This window comes from Octopus sinensis, unplaced genomic scaffold (genome assembly GCF_006345805.1).
Source record: "Octopus sinensis unplaced genomic scaffold, ASM634580v1 Contig12425, whole genome shotgun sequence".
NCBI lineage: Eukaryota > Metazoa > Mollusca > Cephalopoda > Octopoda > Octopodidae > Octopus > Octopus sinensis.
The window spans coordinates 83278-104179 of NW_021832601.1; the positions used below are offsets into that span (position 1 = coordinate 83278).

Genomic DNA, 20902 nt, shown 5'->3' on the forward strand with positions numbered 1-20902 from the left:
AGGGAGTTAGTTTATTTAAAATTTCTAACAAATTACAATTTTTTTTATTTTACCATATTAAAGGCATTTGAATTGCGCTCTACGATGATACTGTAACTTGATCCCAAAAGAAATGTGTTTATTTGAAATTTTTAATATTTTGTTTTTTACTAAGAATAACCATGCAAGAAAACTGCTTTGGACTATTTTGACTATCCTCAGTAGTTTCGATTTTCAGCAACAAAGTCAGCTGCGACAGAAATTCATTATCTAAAAATCTAATTTTTAAAATTTTTAGGATTCCTAATTCACTTGCTAACAGGTCATATTCATGAATTTTTATTTGTTCATAATTTTTATTTTAGCTTGCAAGATTATTTTTATTTTAGTTTATTAGCCACCTGCATATTTGATTGACATTTTTATCAGTATTTTTCAGACACTGAAATAGAATATAGTGAAAATGTTTTTTAGCATATGTACAAATTAAATCTATTTCAATTCATTAGATGTCAATCTTTTCGCATCTAAATGTACTTTTGAAAGACAAAATCTACAATACTGGCATATGTGTTTTTTGAAAAAATTCTTCGCTCGGGTTAATAATAATACAGAGATATCTAGTTTCGTCGCTCAGTCTCTGCCCCAGAGGCAAATATCATGACCTTGACTCAAGAAATTGTTTCTGAAACAAGCTTAATTTACTCTTTGACAATCAAAACAGCCAAGCTCTCAGTTTGAGGTTTCTTCCGTACATGCGATTTTAATCATCATCCGTGTTTTCTGCCAATAGCTAATTGGACAATTTACGTGGTCAGGCTCCCCCACGACTGCGTCAAAGTCAGTACTTCCATCTGGTAATTTGCCTGCATGTCATGTTCTCTAACATTCTAAAAGCTTTTTTGACGTCGCCTTTTTTTACAGGAAAAGGATATGTTTGCAAGGTATAGCTGCTATAAATCAATGAAGCCTGGTAGTTCTCAGATTTTATCAGCGAGACCAAGAACAACTTACGCTCACTAAGACATCTACTTTCCTTTAAAAAGATCTATATTAACTGTAGAAGTTCAGAGCACCTCTCATGTTTCGAAGATTGTCTCTTTGCCAGAGCTGCAGTGATCTATAAACACCAAGCACGGAAGAGTTACTAGAAGATTTTTTCTCCAACTCTTCTCACTGGTTTTTAATCAATGACATAAATGCAAAGAATACCTTTCATGGCTGTAGATTTACAAATAAGAAAAAAAAATTCTCTAAAATATCGTGAGCAAATCGCCATATCTATTTACGTCCAAGAGCGCTAATCATCATCTCCCTTGTGACTGAGACTTACAAGCACATTCATAACCTCACAAGCTATCGCAAACCTAATGGAAGTTCCAGCGGTCCTTTCTGGAGACGCAGAAAACTAGGGTTTCTGACGTGACTATTTTTGGAAAGTCACGTTCCAGGGGTTTGGAAGATCTTAGAAATTGGAATGATCAAAAAACTCTCAAAACCTATTAACCAATCTAGCAGCTTACGTCCAATCAGCTTGCTGTCCACTATATCGAGACATTTTGGAGAAACTATGAAAAAAGCTTAGAATTATCCGTCAATGAGAAAAAGTGCTTTTGCACCAGAAATAGGGCTTTCACGAAACAACGATGATTGCTTCCTAAGTTAATTTTGAAGGAAATAAGTTCACAGAAATCCCGGTCCTTGTATGTCCGAACGTTTTGAAAGCTTTAACCCTTTGTTATTTAACATGGCTATAAGAAACGTCTAAATCCCCGATGATTCCCGAACTGAAGTTCTGTTTTACGCAGACGATGTGTTGATCCTGAACATCTCAAAAGAACCTCTGATCTCTGAAAAACGCTTATCTATATGAACAAAATCAACTGGCAACAAGCAACTGAGCATTAGTTTGAATTTCTCATCAAGACGCACGTACACCTGCTATTTTTAAAGAGATCTATCGACAGGCTCTATCCCGTACCTGGATCTCTCAATTGATGAGAAACCAAGTTACCTACCCCACATCTACAAGAAGAAAAACTAGGCCACAGCAACCTTTTGTTCCCTAAGGAATCTGCACTTGGATCCGAAGGCCTTACACTAGAGAAAGAGACACAGGAATACATTCAGTCCTACCTGAAATGAACCCGGGTCAGAGGACTATATATACAAAGCAATAAAGAATTTAATTTCCCTCAATTGCTTCCAGGACGTATCTTAGAAGAGATCGGCCGTCATCAACAACTATTTTGCAATTTTATCGTCTAGTTAATCATCTCAACGTTTTCGCTGCTTTATTATTAGCACTTTCTAAGAACCAAAAGTAATTTATTTAATTGATTTTGTTTATGCGTGCCACAGAACGAGTTATTCACTTCTAAACAGAAATAGTTTTCCATTGCTATGTTGACAGGTGGCATCTGGCTTATTTGAAGGAGTGACCAAGTAGATGCCATCTTGATTCAATGATACCCAGGCTCAATGGTCTTGCATTACATATTTTGTATAGATTTTTGTTTGACATTTTATTTGGCCAGTTAATGCCAAGCAACAGTCAGAGCTTTTCTACAGTAAACCAAAACTGACTTAATAGTGTTTTTTAACATTGTTCTAGATTTTTGTAGATATATAAAAAAATAAGATTCATCATCGATCGAATGTAGAAGAGAGGACGGTATCTCACTGGTCCTAAACGACTCGGCCAAAGGCCGGAGGGGTAAGCTTTATTCGTGAATATGTTTTTCAATTGTCTTATTTCCGCAAGTTCTCTAATTAAGACTCTCAGCTCTCGTATTTTTCTAATTGATCTATCTTTTTTAGACCAAATTGAACAGGAGTAAACACAAATATCTAATCTAACTTATAAAAATAAACTTGTTTAGCATACAATTCAAATTTTAAAAAGTTCAAAGAAGTTTCCTAAAATTGATTATGATATTTTCTGACAGCTATTTTCTAGTTTTTGTAGATATCGATTGTCTTAAGAATATGCACGAGAATCAAGAATTTCCTTGAATAATAAACATATGCAAAAATGATGCGGAAAAATCTTAAAATTCATCTAAAATCCATTCATCTAATTCAGCGTTTCCCAACCTTTTTGTGCTCGCGGTATCTAAAACTAGGTTTTTTTTCTCCCGGCACTTAAAAAATCAATATCCATTAGAAATGTTTTTTTAATTAATATATTCAAGCAACTTAACAAAAAATTACCAAAAGTAATTATAATAACTGAGACACTTGTGCTTATTTATATGCACACAAAATTTCCAGACGGGAACGAATTTGCGACAAACATACGCGGAGGTCATCTTCAACTGATAACAATATTCTCAGATATGTCTTGTAGACGGCGACTGATAGTATTGTTCGATAATGGAATCTTATTAATCTGTTTGGTTGCTTCCTCCTCAAGAATTTTACTAACAATAATTTTGCAGGCGGGTAATATCAATTTTTCTCCAATAGTGTGATTCTTACGGTTTAAAATATTATTATACAACTATAAATAATTTTCAATTTTAAATATTAAAGATCTTGCGGCACCTAAAACCAGACCTCGCGGCACCCCGGTTGAGAATCGCTGATCTAATTAGTCAGCTACAAAATTGCTATAGTCTATTCGAGAACGATTTTATTTCTGAAATTACATATACTTGATTATTGACGGCCAATATTAAAATCTGTGAATCAGATTTGTGAAAAGCCTTTTTATTATCATTTCACCCCATGATAACTAATAGACTGAGTGATCACTACAAAAAAAACATTCACAACTAAGTAATCACAGACTTGTATGAGATGATTCGTGTCTTGCGGGAGCGACGGTTCAGTACTGCCCTTATCATAGGGAATCGTAAGGTTCGTCTGTTTGACTGTTTTGAAGTATTCAGAGAAAATTTTCAATAAAGGCTTACAATAGAGTTAGATCTCTGACGAATTTTTTCTGCTTGTCAATATTCAGATCATCTATGGTGGTTGATTAAAAGCAATAGTAGTGAGAAACCTTTTCCGTGCATTCAAATGAATCTTATCAAAATTTTATTCATAGACAAGTCTATAGACGTTTCTATGGAGTTTTTGATTTCAAATGTTATTTCCTTGGGCCTAAATTTTTAAATCATTTAACTTTTTGTGGTTGTGCATGTCTAGGCATTTAGCACCGCATAAAAATATAATTTTATATTATGAATTGTTTAGTTTATACAATTGAAATATAATAATTAAAAACATAATTGAGTAATTAATATCTATCTAGGTATGCCTGTAATATTTTCTGTCATGATTGTTAATAAATACGGATCTCTACTCTATTTTTACGAAAAACCACAAAAAAACGTACTTGACAACATATCTAACGATAAGAGAATTCAAAAAGAAAAAATTCAGGTTTAAACAACATTTATACAAAACAGAATCATGCAATAACAGCGGAGTCTAATGGTCAGATTTCGCAGGCTAAAAATATGAAACTCTCTGACAACGAAAGAATAATAATGGCGAGTACAATGCATTCACTTTTCCACATAAGTTGTCAATTGGCTGGTGAAAACGTGGGAAACGGAATACAAGTCATTGAGTCTCCAAATGTTCGAGTTCACTGCTACCAAACTACTACGAGTCTTAAATTTGTAGTCGTATCTCAGCCAATAACGTTTCGTATACAACAGCTCATGACCAAGTTGTACATGATCTACGTTGATTTTGCCTTAAAGGACCCTTTTTATATTCTTGACATGCCTATTACGTCTCAACTCTTTGAGTCTGCTGTCCACGCTGCACTGGATTTTTATTCATAATGAATTTGTAAAGAAATTAACTTTTTAATTGTTTCAAGATGTAAACTGATCTTTATGTTCTCCATATATTTATAATTTCAAATAAATAACTTTCATTTTGATAAGTTCTACACATTAGTATTTACGCATTTTAGGGTACTTTTTAGATTATAAAACAATGATTATTGCAACTAAAACTATATTCAATAGGAGATGTATTGCTTTTATTGTCATCGTCTTATAGTTGATCTTTTTACTGCCCTACATTGTTTTTCTGAAAATGTTTTAAATGAATACAGTTCAGATTAATACATATTCCGTGATATATATCTTTCTCAAGGTTGAACTTAAAAAAGTTTGTTTTGTTGCTAAAAAAACTTAACAAATAAAACTCGAAATTATCAGTTTATGAACAACTCTTGTAATTTACGTTTAAATTTGACGTGATATTAATTTTTTAGATTTTTAATTAAAGAGCTAAAATTTGTAATAGTTAAAATATCAATTCTGGAACCGACTGGCCTTGTCCTTGAAGATGCAAAACGTCCAGACGGCTGTACACTTTTCGCTTTTGAATCCGGGAAGCAGCTCGTTTGGGACGTCACCTGTGCCGACTCTTTCGCCAAGGGAGCCTTGAATTCCACGGCTTGTCGACCCGGTTCGTCGGCCGAGAAGGCCGAATTCGCGAAACTAACGAAATACGAGGATTTACGCGATCGATTTTGCTTTTGGGCAATTGCCGTCGAGACTTGCTGTGTTTTTGGGGCCAAGACGCTTGCTCATCTTAAGAAACTTGGCCGTCTGTGCACCTATCGCTTCAGAGATCCCAGGGAATTTATATTCCTTATTCAGAGGATCTCGATGGCTGTTTTACGCGGGAATTGTCTTTCAATCCTGCGAGCCAGTACTTAATAGCTAGATTTTTTAATAATTCCATTAATAAAAAAAATTATTGTTAAAATATTTTTATAATAATATTTCATTGAATTGAAACTGTCTAAATAGTTTGGATAATCGTAAAAGTCGTTTAATAATACACTATTATTAATATTTGAAATAATATGTTTGGCGTTGTAAATCATGGAGTATACAATGATGGCCAAAATGTGGTCGTCTACAGCGGACACTTTATGGTAAGCACATTTGTCAACTTCAATTTAAATACAACCAGTAATAGCTGATATTTTTATTTTGAGGTTTATCTTCCTTTCCCTATCATGTGCCCGACGTACCTCTTAACACTCTAATTGACTTTTTGTGGTGTAGTTATCGGTTTGTGTGTATTTTGCTTTCTATTCGAAGAGGCGTCTTGATTTCTTCAAAATGGAGAAATTTTACTGGTTATTCAATTCCAGGATGCCTTAAAATTCGACTTAATAATGCAATTTGGAGAGAATGGTGCCGACAGAGTTATATTTAAATGTTTCTTTATTTCTTTAGATTACTACAATAAAAAGCCGCTGGTATGTAAATTTAATGACAAGTTAAATGACATCCATCATGGAAAAAATGTTAATCTAAAACAATCATCTTAGAGCATTATTTTTGAGCAAAACTTTCTTAATATGAAACCAACTCTGTTTCGCAAAGAATATAACAAACTGAGAAAGTATTTCTGTGAACGAATTAACGTTCAAATTTCATGTAACGAGAGCAATCAATTCGTTAGAATATAAATTCCTTAATTATTTGATAGGACGAGCAATCACAATTGACAGAAACTAAAACACCAACTATCTACGAAGATATTAACCTACCTCTATGTGACGAAATTGACGGGATACAGAAACCAAATTATTTTTTTCCGAGAACATCATTCGACGACACTGATTTTTTTTCAAAACAACCTCATTATTTTGGAAATTACAAGGCTGTCGAGTCTGACACAAAATACAAAAACACGCCGCAAAGAGATTTTACTAATCTTTGGAATCATCCAAATTGTTCATCTTCAAAAATATCACAAAATCAACAAGATTTTTCGAGAAATCATTTTGTGCCAAACTATAGTTACGGGTAAATAAATTAATGCCAATTGGGCGTGCCTAACCACATAAATTATAAATTATAATTAACATTTAGAAATCATGTCATTGGACAACAAGAGTATAATTACCCTGGCTATCCAATGTTGTTTACTAAGGTTTCTTATTTTAGTAATTTTTAGCCATCGGTTTCTTGTTTTTCAGAGGAAGATCAACGAAAAAGGAAAAGACATATTATTCATTTAAAATCTGAAAAACACAGACGTAATGAAATTAAAGTCTATTAATCTGAAAAGATTTTATAGAATTGGATTCATACACTTTACCTGTGTATCAAAGACTCAAAAATAAATTCAAGTACCTGCAAACAGAGCTATGCAAATATACTACGAGAAGGTACAGTCGACTATTTATCTGTTTAGCGTCAGACTTGTTAACCTGTAACCAGAATGAAATTTTAAAAAACGAAGCAAAACTAGAAGTAATTAAATCAGAAATCGAATCAAAAACTGAAAAAACGAGGTAATGATATAAATTTAAATACAAGATATCTGCAAGAATTGATTCCCGATGAATCTATTTCAAATACTGACATTGTGAAAAGAGAATATTCTGAATATTTAAAATATATTTATGACCGTTCATTAATTAATCAAAAATATGCATTATTTGGACTAATTATGGAGAAAATGTTCAAGTCATTCATAGGTCAGAAAATGACTAATAATTCGAAAATAAATGATATAGAATCCTGGTTAAACGATAACGTCTCCCTCCAAATGTCTAGAGAAGGTATTTAATTGTCATATTTGATAGATTCAATGCGCGTATTGCGAACATTTTCCAAAGATACCTCTATAATCAAAGATCCCTCTTTGCTTGGCAGCGAATCTATTCAAATTGTAAAAAATCTTATTGAAAAACACAAGTGATTCAAAATAATCATATATTCTTACTTTATTATTTTAATCACAATGTAAATAAAAATTTATTCATTTTGAGGTTTTAGAAAAATCAAACATGTTTATTAGCCAGGATAATCAATTACATTTTTTTAAACCATAATAGTTATTTGATCTTAGAAAAACGCGCTTGTGTACTTTTGCTGATCTGGAACTACTGGTTTCAAAATAATATTTAATCAGAAGGTTTCCAACCTCGACTGACAGGTCCAAATGGTTCGAGCATTAAAAGAAATCCGGACGCAACTATTGCTCTCTTCACAATTTGTTACGAATTCCTTCAAAAATGTATATATCACTTTTTGATTAAAAAAATTTAGAAATTCATTAAGTGTAATAAAACATTAAATAACCATATAATTGAATAAACCAATACAACTATGCGAAAATTATTATAAGAAACAGAACAAGATCATTTATTATTTATTCCAGCTATCTTGGACTGTGTCTCAAATACCAATAACCTCCACAATTTAATCACAAAAACTTCTGCCTCGTTATCAAAAATCTATTAAATATCTCACAAAAAAAGCACCGTCCAAATATCTTTAACCAAACTTGTCGGAGATGTCTGAGATAAAAGCTTTTCACATATAAAGTCGTTCAAACTTGGTTCTTCCTCTCCGATATACTCAATAATCTTCTTATTTACCCAACTACGAATGCGAGTATCGACAAGATTCTTGGAAAATTAAAACTTTAAAATACCTGATCGACCACTGTCCAGTCAATTTCGACAGAAAACAATGATTCAGAATCAGTAGGTATCTTGTCAATAATTTGCCGAATCATCCTCTTCTTCTCCTCAGCAGAAATGTATTTGAAATGATCAGTCATATCCAATTTTGGTTTCACGACTTCTGGTTTTACTTCGGGGACTTCCTCCTCCTCTTCCTCTTCAAACACTTGGAATGTTGAAAGGACCGGAGTTGTCTTTGCATCCGACGGAACTTCAAAGCACGTGGCAACTGGGGCCGTCGTTGTCGTTTGCGCATCTTAAATCACAAAAAATTAAATCCACTTAGTTTTAGAGCCGTAAAACCAATTTGTTTATCTTCAATAACTTCGGAAACTTCAGTAAATTGGACAATGTCCTCTTCCTCGTTGTTAGTTAGATCAACAGTTTCGCCAGGCTCTTCGTCTTCAGTTGTAGAAATGATTTCCTCTTCCACTTCTTTGTCTGTCAAATGTTTAAAAGCTCTCTTCTCGATCTTAAAATGTAGATCATTGGGGAAAACCTGTACTAAACGTTCTTCGACATGTTTTCCTCCTCGTTCAACCACACTTCTCCTCATATCTTCCACTTCAGCTAATTCCCTTTCTCTATCTCTCTTATCCCACTCAATCTCACGATCACGTGCATGTATTAGTCTTGCCAATTGACTTCCTCTGAAAATAGTCACAATACATATCCAACTTGTAATATTTTCCGTCGTCTCGATCGTCATTGTAAGACATTAGAAAGTCATATTTATGCTTGGTATCTTTCATCTATAAACGGAATGTTACATCTAGAATACATTCGACTTATTCCTCTCTTCTATCCGCTCAGCCTCCTTTTCAAATTCTTTCTTCTTCTTCCGTTCTCTTGATTCCCAATTCCGCAAACACTATCAGGATTGACCGGGTAAATATATACATTAATATACGAGTTTTCCTTTTCCTGGGCTTCCCTGTCCAACCGAGTTTGTTCTTCCTCATCCTCAAGCTCACTGTTCGTAGTAATAAAAACAAAAAACCTTGAATTCCTTGACCTTTTAGACGCAGAACTCAATCCACAGTCATTGTCCTCCTAAATGGAAATATATAACAATTTCTAACGAGATGCTTGTCCAGGGAACACACGTCCTTTGCTTCCCTTGCGTCCTAGTAGTTTACAGTAGTTTGTCTACCTTTCTCATATTTTTAATAGCGATTGGATCTCCTGCAAGTACACCAGCATATTCTACGAGGAGTGCGTCAAACTCTGCCTTCACGGCAGCCATTTCTGCATTCATTGGAGGCTTCGACTCAACTTTGGGAATGGGGACTCCGGGCATTTTGTGCCTCATGTAATCTTCCAAATGATTCCGACTTTTAGAATTCACTTTGACCTTAAATGAGTATATCTAGACTACCAAAAGGGGTTTCCCCGCAATGACATATCCATTAAGAAGTCTGAGAGAACAAAGAGTAGACTCCGGGTGCTTGTAGTCACAAAATGCAAAAGCTATTCAAAAATTTAGCACTAAACTCAATTACCTTGTAATTTACCAGCACTGGTATAAGTTCTCTTCCAATTAAGCACATTCCCACATTTCTAAAAATAAGATGAGTCAGCCAACCTCGGCCAATTGCCTAATAAGAGTATCTGGACAACATTCTGGAATGTTCCCAATAAAGACAGTAGTTGTAGTATACGGAATTTCCTTGAATATGAAATAATGAAAACTACCTTTGGAACGGCGTACTGCATTGGTTGAGACATGACAACGCCGAAATTAGGAGAAGGAGTCATAATTGGAGTTTGAACAACTGAAGGCTGAACTGGAGTAGGTATAAACGGTACTTGCATTGGCTACAATATAAACAATAGATCCCAACGTTTACTGGGGCAGGGACTCCGTAGGGAAGGAAACCTAACAAATTGTTAGCCAACATTAGAAATTATAATCTATAAGTTATCTAAATATGAAAATCTAATGAAACCTGAAGATTAAAAGCTAAAATTCTACAAATTTATAATTCCTGATAGTTTATAATTATTATTAAGAATTACCGGTATTGTATGAAGATGTCATTTGAGGTACACACGGAATACGATTAGGAAACGACATAACAATCACAAGAACAATACACAACACGATATTAATTTAAATTAATATTACTTTACAAAATTAATAATTTATTTATATTTTACTTATACGTATGATAGTAGTATAATAAAATTTTTAGTTACATTTTTGGAATCAAATATTTTTTTTAATAAATTAACAAGCACGTCGCAAATCCAGAGGCCCATAGATGTCAGCCACACAAAAATTCAAAAGCAAGAAAGAGAACAAGCAAGCTAATCATTTTAATCAATTCTGAATTGAGACGTGAATAAGTGTGCAGCTGGTGAAAAATTTAAATTAAAATAAAATTAAAATTAATTCAATTTGATTTAATTTAAATGTTCTAAATTTATATGTTTTAAATTTAAATATACAAAATAAAATTCAGATGGTTAAAATCGAATTATATGGGTTGGTCATTATGTAAATATTTCATTAATTAGATCAGAAGAATGCGGAATTTTATTAGAGTTACAGGGTCAAGTCAAATTTGAGGATAAATGTAATTGTTATTTTTTTCTAGACAAAAATGTAAGTAATTTTTCTTCACTTTTAAAGGGTGTTCCTTACCTTGTAATGGGTCGTAAAATTTTAGTTGGACAAGCCAGTGAAGACGATATTAACATGGCTTTAATTTCTTGTGATTCCGGAAAAACACATTTTGTCGTAAAAAAGAAATTTATATTCAAGGATAAACCAATACAAATACTAAAAAATAAGTGATCTATTAAATTTTGCTCTATTTTGTATTTTTTTTGGTGTAAAATTTCGTAGAAATAGTTTATGTACCTAGGATGTTTTCATTGAGGATCGTGTGATATTAACGGATCAATGATTTAGAAAAATTTTAAACATTATTATGCTTTTCCTACTATTAGGGACATTCTTATTCATTAGACTGTTTGTGATTCGGCGTGAATATGTGACCTAGTTACGCCCCTGGGCTGTCCTTCTGTTTAGTAAATTGCACATCTGCCGAAAATATGGGATAAAGCAGTCTAGGAAGTTAAAGATCCACTGCTTCAGTAGACTGTCTCTAATAAGATGGTCGAAATACGGGTGGACACGACGATAAAGACGGATACTAAAGTCAATAATAATAAACCGGACATTTTTGTCTAAGACATCATTATGCTGATCAAAGTTGGGATTACTTCTCAACAATCTTTGAAGCATGTGGAAGTTGAGAAATTACATAAATACGACCTTTTGGGAAGCGAATTGAGGTTAATTCACAATGCAAATGTGAATTTCGTACCGTTGGTTCTCACATGGGATGGAATAACATCCAAATTTTACAAGCAATACCAAAACTCTCTACAAGTCCATGACTCAACGCGTGCACATGTTCAGACAATCGTGATCAAAAAAACACTGGAGAGCATGCGCCCTGAGTACAAACTCTTACCTACAACGGCAAAACATGCAATCTGTTCGGATAGTCTTCCAGGGCTTTCGAGTGATGTTCTTATTTCCGGACGACAAACATCGATTATCAACAGGTATTAGAATATGACTACATCAAACCAGGTCGTTTTATATATCTTTAAAGAGCAAGCACTCCTCCTCGAAACTCCTACCATTCTCGACGAATTCTATGATGAGAGCCGCACACATTTTTATGGCCTTTGCCACCTCTTGAAGAAACAAAACATCCCCTTTAAGATCGAATCCAAACTCTTTCGCGGTCTTGACTGTTACAAACAAACCGTTTTGAAATCAGATCTGATGTTGTTGGTGCACAAAATACCATTGGTGCGGGAGGACGTTACAATGGGATTACAGTTATGCTCGGCGGCCCAGATTTTCCTAGTATTGAATATTCCACTGGTATCGAACTAATCTTACAAACAATAAATAGGCAAAATGCATTCCTTTTCGTCTGTCTCATTCCTTTTATATAAAAAAAAGTTAAATCTGTATGTATTAAAGCACTGTATGAACTCCGACATGGAAAAAAACAGCTCAACTTACCTCTGCAAAAAATATAAAAAGTCCCTCAAGCTGCTAGTGATCTGGGAACTACTTTTTCTCTCATCCTTGTAGATGAAGAGCATTCAAAAAGACTTGTCCAAGTTAAAAATATGAAAACTCGAGACTCAATTGAAATTCAATTAGAAGAGCTCACTTCTGTCCTCTTAAAAAATAGGAATAACAAATGACCTTTGACTATAGAAGAACCACCTCTCTCACGTACTTAATACAGCGATACAAATAAAAAACGGAACACTCATTTTCTCGATTTTTTTATTAAATGACTAGCTCGGCAGCTCGCTTCGCTCACCGCGACCTAGCTCCTGCGGAGGGCCTGTTTCATCAAACAACTATAAGTTTATGTATATGTATAAAACTACCTGGTTTAATGTAACCCTATTCTATCGCCTGTTGATAAACGATGTTTGTCGTCCGTCCTTCCTTGGCATATATGAATAAATTTTCTCTTCTGCCTACCCTCGAGCATCCCACATACAGCTGTCCATGTGAAAAGCACTCACTCTCTAAAAATAACCCAACTACCTTTAATGACTGTCCCTGGGCCTTGTTTATTGTCATTGCAAAACTCATCCTCAAAGGAAATTGCAGCCTTTTAAATCTAAATGGTAATTCATCAGAAATTATCGGAATTCGTGGAATATAAACATCCTCACCTCTATACTTACCTGTTAATATCGTCGCCTCTATTACGTTAGGCATCAAATTTTTGAGAACTAACCCCGTTCCGTTGCATAATTTAGGTGGCGCAAGATTTCGTAATAAAACCACTGGAACGCCTATCTTTAACTTTAAAAGATGATTCGGCATTCCAGAGGGATCTAAGGAGTTTAAAAATTCAATCCGGTTGAATTTTTAGAAAATAACAAAAAAATAAAGAAAAACAAATAAAAATAAATAATTTAAAAACAAAAAAATAAAAAAAACTTTAAAAATTTGTAAAATAGTATAAACAAAAAAAATCTCTGCCGCCACGGCAACAACCAGTCTAATTTTTTAACAGCCAATTAAGATAATGTTTAAGAGCCTTTATAGTACGGAGATTTAGCTTAGTGACCTTGATTAGACAAACCACTGGCGGAAATGGGGCAGCCGGAGATGCGGCAGGCAGAGTAGCAGCAGCCAAAAAAGCGACACACAAAAAAGATTTAATTAATTACCTTAAGCCAGAGGTTTCCAAATGGGGAGGCGCGCCTCCCTAGGGAGGCGTTGACTCGTGTCAAGGGAGGCGCGAAAAGTATTTCAGAAACATTTTTTAGAAAATTATATCTATGTAAAAAACGTGACTATATTCCGATAATAAGAGTTATTAATTTAAAAATTATATTTTTTCAAAAATTTATTTAATTTATTAGACAATTAAATAATTTTAACACATGAATAAATTCTTGAGTGGTTGCAAAAGAAAATTCACGAATAATAAAGATTTTGACGATGGTTCAAAAAATCAAAATGATTGGAATATAATCAATACCACTCCAAAGACAAGAAAATACTTTCCATCTTACTTATTGTTAGGATTCACACGTATCTTTGTTGATTCTATGGAAAAACCCCTCTGTTTGCTTTGCCTCAAAACACTTGCAGCAGATAGTATGAGGCCATGCAAATTAAGAAGACATTTTGAAACGATGCATTCTGAACATGTCCATAAGTCTGAAGAATTTTTTAAAAGAAAATTAGAAGAGTTTGATAACCAAACGAAATCGTTAAAAAAACTTGTTTCTGTCTCTTCAAATGCTTTACTAGCATCGTACAAAGTTTCTTACAGGATTGCAAAATGCAAGAAACCGCACAATATCGGAGAAACTCTAGTTTTGCCAGCAGCTATCGATATGGTTGAAGCAATGTTTGGCGAATCCTATGCAAAACAATTACAGCAAATACCGCTTGCTGATAACACAGTCGCTAGAAGAATTGATGACATATCTGAAGATCTTTGTGATCAGTTGGTTTCTCGACTACGTAACTGTAAATTTGCTATACAAGTTGATGAGGGAGCTGACATAAATAAAAATGCACATTTAATTGCATATGTCAGATATGCTGAAGAAAGTACAATAATAGAAGATCTATTATTCTGCAAACCATTTCCTGGAAGGAGCACGGCCAATGAAATTTTTAATATAATTGATACTTTTTTTGAAGAAAATAACATAGAATGGATCAATTGTGTTGGACTTTGTACAGACGGAGCACAGTCAATGTCAGGAAATAAATCTGGTCTTCAAGCTCTTGTAAAAAACAGAGCACCAGAAATTATCCGGACGCACTGCATGCTGCACAGATCAGCACTTGTCTCAAAGAATATGAGTCCAGAACTGAACGATATTTTTGCGCAAATTACAAAAGTTATAAACTACATAAAACACAGTCGAAATTTGAACGGAATATGAAATTTTGTCGAATAAAGCAATGAAAGTTTTGTTGCCATTTGCTACTTCATATTTATGCGAAACTGGATTTTCTGCACTAGCTGCAATTAAATCTAAATATCGAACTCGTTTAGTAGTGACTAATGAGCTAAGAGTAGCACTCTCTGCGATGACACCAAGATTTGAAAAACTTTGCGCCAAGATGGAAAAAAAATTATCTCATTAACTTTTTGTTTTAAAAAATTGTTTTTGATAAAATAATAATTGTATTATATTATGGAATATAAAGGGAGGCGCAAGATTGTACTTTTTCTCTAAGGGAGGCGCGTAAAAAAAGCTTGGAAACCTCTGCCTTAAGCTGACCGTTTTTTCTTCAGCTTCGTTTTTCCTCCTTCGGTTATCTATTTAAAAAATTATTTTTCAATAATAAAAAAGTTTAGGAAAAGAGGCATACCGAAAATAAATTCTATCTTTACGAAAAACTTAACTAAATAGTTAATATTTTTACGCAAATTCTTCTGATTGCGCTGTCAATTGGTGGTAAATTGTGTTAATGATTGTGCTAATGTGGTTTTAACTAACAATATAATCCCCGCACTTTTTTCCCTTGGCCTGTCTATAAACCCTTCGAAATCTGAGATTTTTAACATCTCTTATGATCCCAATTATTTTAACACATCTATCTATCCATTATTTAATTCGCTTCTCCCTAATATCAAGGCTGTTACATCCTCTGATCTTATTGTCCTTGGCTCCCCAATCTTTTCCTCGGCTATCCCTTCCTTCCTGGAGCTTAAGCTCACAAAAATACAAGAATCTATAGCCACACTTAAAACAGTCGACGCACATGCTGCCTTCTTCCTGATCAAAAATTTCCTTGCTTTCCCCCGGTTACAATTTTTCTTACAGTCCGCCCCTTGTCACCGCCATCATTGTGCTCTTCAGCACTTCGATCTTTTGCTAAGAAACTCAATTTCGGCTAATACTAATGTCAATTTTGATGATGCCGGGTGGCAACAAGCGATCCTGCCAGTCCGTCACGGCGGACTAGGTCTGCAAGCTCCTTCTGTTTTGGCTCTCCCTTTCTACCTTTCTTCGTCATACCGCTGTAGTCCGCTTGTCCTTAGGATTCTTTCTCCCCATTCCGAATCCGTTCTGGACCAAGAGCTTTCTCATGGTATCGAAGTTTGGTCTTCCCGTGGCTTCGACATTCCTTGCTATCCCTGCTATACAAAGGCGTGGACGGAAACAATGTTTCTTCAGTTATACAATTCGCTATTATCCTCCTGTGATCAACACCGGCGCGCTTGTCTTTTGGCCGCATCCTCCGAATGGAGTGGCGCTTGGCTCAACGCATACCCTTCCGGAAATACGGGAACCCTGCTGGACCCAAAAAGTGTGCAGATTGGCATTTCTCTTAGACTTGGTCTGGACATCTGCTTTCCACACACTTGCCGCTGTGGTTCTGTCGTAGATCGGAAAGGTCTCCATCCACTTTCCTGTCGCAAAAGCCCTGGCCGGATTCCCAGGCATTCTGAATTAAATTCCGTAGTAAAACATGCACTTGAAGCAGCCGGATTTCCCTGTCAGCTGGAGCCTCCTGGCCTTCTAAGGGAGGATGGTAAGAGACCTGACGGGGTCTCACTCTTTCCCTACAAGAACGGGAAAGCAATCGTCTGGGATGCGACATGCTCTGATACTTTCGCATCATCATGTCTTTCCTTGTCGGCGGTCGAGGCTGGCTCAGCAGCCAAGAGGGCGGAGACGAAGAAGGCATCTAAGTACGCCTCCCTGATGGACCGTTTCATCTTCGAACCGGTGTCAGTGGAAACTTCCGGTGTACTTGGCCCGTCTACTCTCCGTTTCCTCTCGAAGATCGGAAGGTCATTGGGAAGGCGAGGAACGACCCCCGTGAACTGATGTGGCTTTTTGAGCGCATCTCTCTCGCAGTTCTAAGGGGGAACTGTTCCTCGATCCTCCTCTCGGCTGCGGTTCCGCCTCTTAATTAGTGATTTCTTTACCTTATAAACTGTCATTTAAATAAAAAAAAAAAAAAAAAAAAAAAAAAAAAAAAAACTATCAAAGTGTTTTTCAAAATCTGTTAATTGCACACTCTATTCAAGGTCGTGCAATCTGTAATTGCACATTCTGTCAAAGTCAAATATGATAATAGCTTTAATTTTGATTCATGGTCGATAATGATATATGCATTTAATTTTAAAGAGAAAATCATAGGATGAATTGAATTTCTTTATCGCGAATAATTGGGAGTTCATCATTGTTAATATTCTCGCTGTCGTTTTCATCAAGGATATTCTTAATACGTTAGATTTTTGCCTCGAAGGTTTTAATGGACCTCATTATGAATGTCGAGGACATTAACGTTGTTCATTTTAATCAAATGCAGAAAATAATTTTTTGATTTTTTGGCGGGAAGGTTTTAAGGACCTGATCATGTAAGTCGAGGACATCGTAGTTGTTCATTTTAACCAAAATGCAGAAAATTTTTTTTTAATTTTTTTTGGGGGGGAAGGTTTTAAGGACTTCATCATGTAAGTCGAGGACATTGTAGTTGTTCATTTTAACCAAAATGCAGAAAATTTTTTTTTAATTTTTTTTGGGGGGGAAGGTTTTAAGGACTTCATCATGTAAGTCGAGGACATTATAGTTGTTCATTTTAACCAAAATGCAGAAAATTTTTTTTTAATTTTTTTTGGGGGGGAAGGTTTTAAGTACCTCATCATGTAAGTCGAGGACATCGTATTGCCAATTTGAAGTTGGTGTGCACACACAGACAGACAGACAGACAGACAGACACACACCATACCATTTTATTATTAAGATTGATTTATTTTAACAAAAATAGAATTTTTAGAAGACAAACATAACTTTAGCCTTTAAAAAAATAAAAACAACTTATATTTCGGACCGTAGTTAAATCCAGTTTTGTCCAAACAAAATAAAAAAGAGAACAAAATAAAATTCTCTATTTTTACAGAGTTTTTTAAACCACTTTTTATTTTATTACACGTGTTGATTCTTGTTACATGGTTTTACAACTTACATTACAAGAAAAAGCAGAAATTATTACGTATTATAAAGTCGGAAAGTCATATCGGGAAATAAGAAATTTGACCGGAAGATCTCTGAGTGCCATCTCGAGAGTCATTCGAAACTTCACCATGAATGATTCCTTCCAGAGAAAAAAAGGCTCAGGACGAAGATTTAAACTTAACTCTGATGATCTCGGAATAATTCAACGTGAACAAAAGTTTGGAAAAGGGAACGTAATGGTTTGGGGCGCATTTACATCGAAATGTTTTTCGGAACTTGTTTGGATAAAGGGAATTATGAATGGGAACTTATATGTAAGTATCTTGGCGGACTATTTGTTGCCTTTTTTGGAGAAAACCGGAATCCGGTCTCCAATTTATCAGCAAGATAATGATCCAAAGCACACATGCAAGGTGGCTAAAGATTTTTTTGATGAACACCGAATTGAGTTATTACAATGGCTTCCTCAAAGTCCCGATTTGAATCCAATCGAGCACGTGTGGGCCTTCATGAAACATAAAATAAAAGGGACTGAATTTAAAAAAAAGAGTGACCTATTTGAGGAATTAAAAAATATTTGGAATGATCTTTCAATAGAATATGCGACATCCCTTGTTGAACAATGCGGAACAGAATTTTAGACGCAATTAATGCTCAGGGGGGTCATACTAAATTTTGAACTACCATTGTTCTCTTTTTTATTTTGTTTGAAAAAAATTTGGTTTAAATACATATTAAAATCTTTGACGTTTGGATTTTTATAAAAGGCAAAAGTTAAGATTATAGCTTGAAATTCGATTTTTTATTAAAATAAATCAATCATTCAATAGAAAAAAATCGAGAAAATGAGTGTTCCGTTTTTTATTTGTATCGCTGTAAATTCAATGTTGGATAGTCTGTTACTATTTCAGGTTGGATTCACTGCCGACGCGATCACGGTGGACTGTCTTTATTGACCCCCAATCATCTCAAATTTTCACGTTGCTGATAATGCTATAATGCAAGGATCGCTAATTTCAAATCGCTCCTTGTTTTTGCAATAAAGATCTTCTTTCCGATCGTCAGCACGAGTTTATTCTGCTTGATTTAGAAATGAGTTTTTCAACTCCGAAACACTTTAAAAAATCATTCATTATTGCCTAAAAGTTTTTTTCAAAAAGTGCCTCGATGTTAAGGTGCCGGACACCATTTAAGAAATGACTCAAGCCGACTGTAGTGATATTATAAAATAGATCGTCCAATTGTCTCTTTTCCGCCTTGATGAAATTGCTAAAAAATGCAAGTTTCCTGTTTTTAAAGTGGAAGGAGACGGGATTGTTAAATGTATTTTTATCAAAGGTAGTGTATTTAAAGCAGGGGTCGGCAGGATTTTTGTCTTCGCGGGCCAAAATTTTATTTTTGTATGCGATCCGGGCCAAACGAGAAAAAATCCTTATCGGTCACAAAAATAAAGCAACGCTTGCACATTGCGATCTTTCTTTATCAAGTTTTTTTTGCAACTTTCTTACGAAATAAAAATTTATCAGTTAAAAATGATTATAAAGAAGTGAATTTATTTTACTCATTAATCTGACTAGTTGCTAAACGTAATATATCGTTAAGATGTGAATCGGTAATCCTCGTTCTCAGACAATTTTTTACATTATTCATTTTAGAGAATAACTGTTCACATAAAAATGTGCTTCCAAATATACAAGCCATTTTCATAGCATTGTCGGTTAATTGCGGATATTTTCTGACACATACAAAATTTTTGTAGAAGCTCAAAATATCCATTTCAGAAAAATATTTTGATTTAAGTGTACTGTCGCATTGAATTTCAAGTAATTCCATTTGATAACACCCTGGTACTGTCTCAGTTTCAACATCAAATGGGATTGAAAAAATGTTGAAAAGATTTGTATGAGCCTAAAAAATTATATATGCGCATTTTACTCTTAAATCCATAAAACGTGATGAAAATTCTGATCTCAATTCCATAACTATGTTTGCATATTCCGGAACATCAGTCGGATTCGTAGAAAGAAAATTCACAAAATGCGTCATGTTTCCTTTTTGTAACTGTAATTCCCACAACTTCAATTTATTTTCAAAAGCAGTAATTTCGGCATACATTTGGTGTATAAATTTATTACTTCCCTGCAGTTTCAAATTTAAGTCATTTAGATGTGAAGTTATGTCTACAAAAAATGCCAATTTGGAAATATTATCAGTATTTCGGAAATATGAAGCATCATAATTCTTTTCTTCAAGAAAAATTATAACATCTTCCCGTATATGAAAAAACCTTTTGAGCATTGATCCTCTACTAAGCCATCTGACATTACAAAAATATAAAAGATCCCCATATTCTGCTTCAGTGTCGATTAAAAATTGCCTGAAATGCCGATGATTCAAGCCGCGGGATAAAATAAAATTTACTGCATTAACAACAGCATCCATTGTCTCACGTAACCTGACTGATTTGGCAACTAACGCCTCTTGATGAACAATACAGTGAATCTTAACCAAATTGTGCTCAATTCCAAATTTTTCCATTTCATTTTGGAGTAATGTAATAGTTCCCTTTTTGTTCCCAACCATAGATGGAGCCCCGTCTGTTGTAACTCCAACTAATTTTGAAAGTGGAAGATTTAATTCTGTTAAAAGTTGCATTAAATGCAAGAAAACGTCGGTTCCTGTCACTGTACCCATAATTGGAATAACTTTGACAAATTCTTCAAAAATTTGGTATGCTTCAGTTATCCCTCGAACAAATATGACAAGTTGAGAAATATCTCTTCTGTCAGTACTAGTATCCAATGCGATAGAAAAATATTTGAAATTCCCAAAAATGTTTTTTAAAGAGTTATTTAAATCGAATGACATTTCTTCTACTCTTCTTGTTACCGTTCTTGGAGATAAACAGATAGATTCAAAAATGTTTCTTTTTGTAGGAAATAGATTTTCAGCTACTGCCAT

The 20902-nt window shown here is 34.5% G+C and overlaps 3 protein-coding genes and 1 long non-coding RNA gene across 4 annotated transcripts; 2 read left to right on the forward strand and 2 right to left on the reverse strand.

Moving 5' to 3' along the window:
• The first annotated feature begins 5978 nt into the window (after positions 1-5978).
• On the forward strand, positions 5979-7014 carry LOC115229306. The gene is made up of 5 exons (XR_003883316.2): positions 5979-6029; positions 6060-6166; positions 6198-6421; positions 6454-6773; positions 6840-7014. It is a non-coding gene; the product is annotated as an uncharacterized LOC115229306 (long non-coding RNA).
• A 1691-nt stretch (positions 7015-8705) lies between these two features.
• Positions 8706-9177, reverse strand: LOC118761341. The gene is made up of 2 exons (XM_036499170.1): positions 9122-9177; positions 8706-9091 (listed from the first exon to the last, which is right to left on the reverse strand). The coding sequence occupies exons 1-2, from the start codon at positions 9150-9152 to the stop codon at positions 8706-8708; spliced, it is 417 nt and encodes a 138-aa protein (XP_036355063.1). The 5' UTR covers positions 9153-9177.
• Positions 9178-14143: 4966 nt separating this feature from the next.
• On the forward strand, positions 14144-14908 carry LOC115229318 (zinc finger BED domain-containing protein 5-like). The gene is made up of 2 exons (XM_029799688.1): positions 14144-14567; positions 14661-14908. The coding sequence occupies exons 1-2, from the start codon at positions 14144-14146 to the stop codon at positions 14906-14908; spliced, it is 672 nt and encodes a 223-aa protein (XP_029655548.1).
• Positions 14909-19849: 4941 nt separating this feature from the next.
• LOC115229319 (general transcription factor II-I repeat domain-containing protein 2-like) lies at positions 19850-20902 on the reverse strand. Its single transcript, XM_029799690.1, has one exon. It carries the CDS (start codon positions 20900-20902, stop codon positions 19850-19852), a length of 1053 nt encoding a protein of 350 aa, XP_029655550.1.

Excerpts from the sequence above, each read along its gene's own strand:
- LOC118761341 (XM_036499170.1), bottom strand. The coding sequence starts at position 9,152 with ATGACGATCGAGACGACGGAAAATATTACAA. Across the intron at positions 9,092-9,121 it reads GACGACGGAAAATATTACAA|GAAGTCAATTGGCAAGACTA; the intron begins GTTGGATATGTA and ends CTATTTTCAGAG.
- LOC115229318 (XM_029799688.1), top strand. The coding sequence starts at position 14,144 with ATGCATTCTGAACATGTCCATAAGTCTGAAGAATTTTTTAAAAGAAAA. Across the intron at positions 14,568-14,660 it reads TGTCAGATATGCTGAAGAAA|AAAATAACATAGAATGGATC; the intron begins GTACAATAATAG and ends CTTTTTTTGAAG.
- LOC115229319 (XM_029799690.1), bottom strand. The coding sequence starts at position 20,902 with ATGGCAGTAGCTGAAAATCTATTTCCTACAAAAAGAAACATTTTTGAA.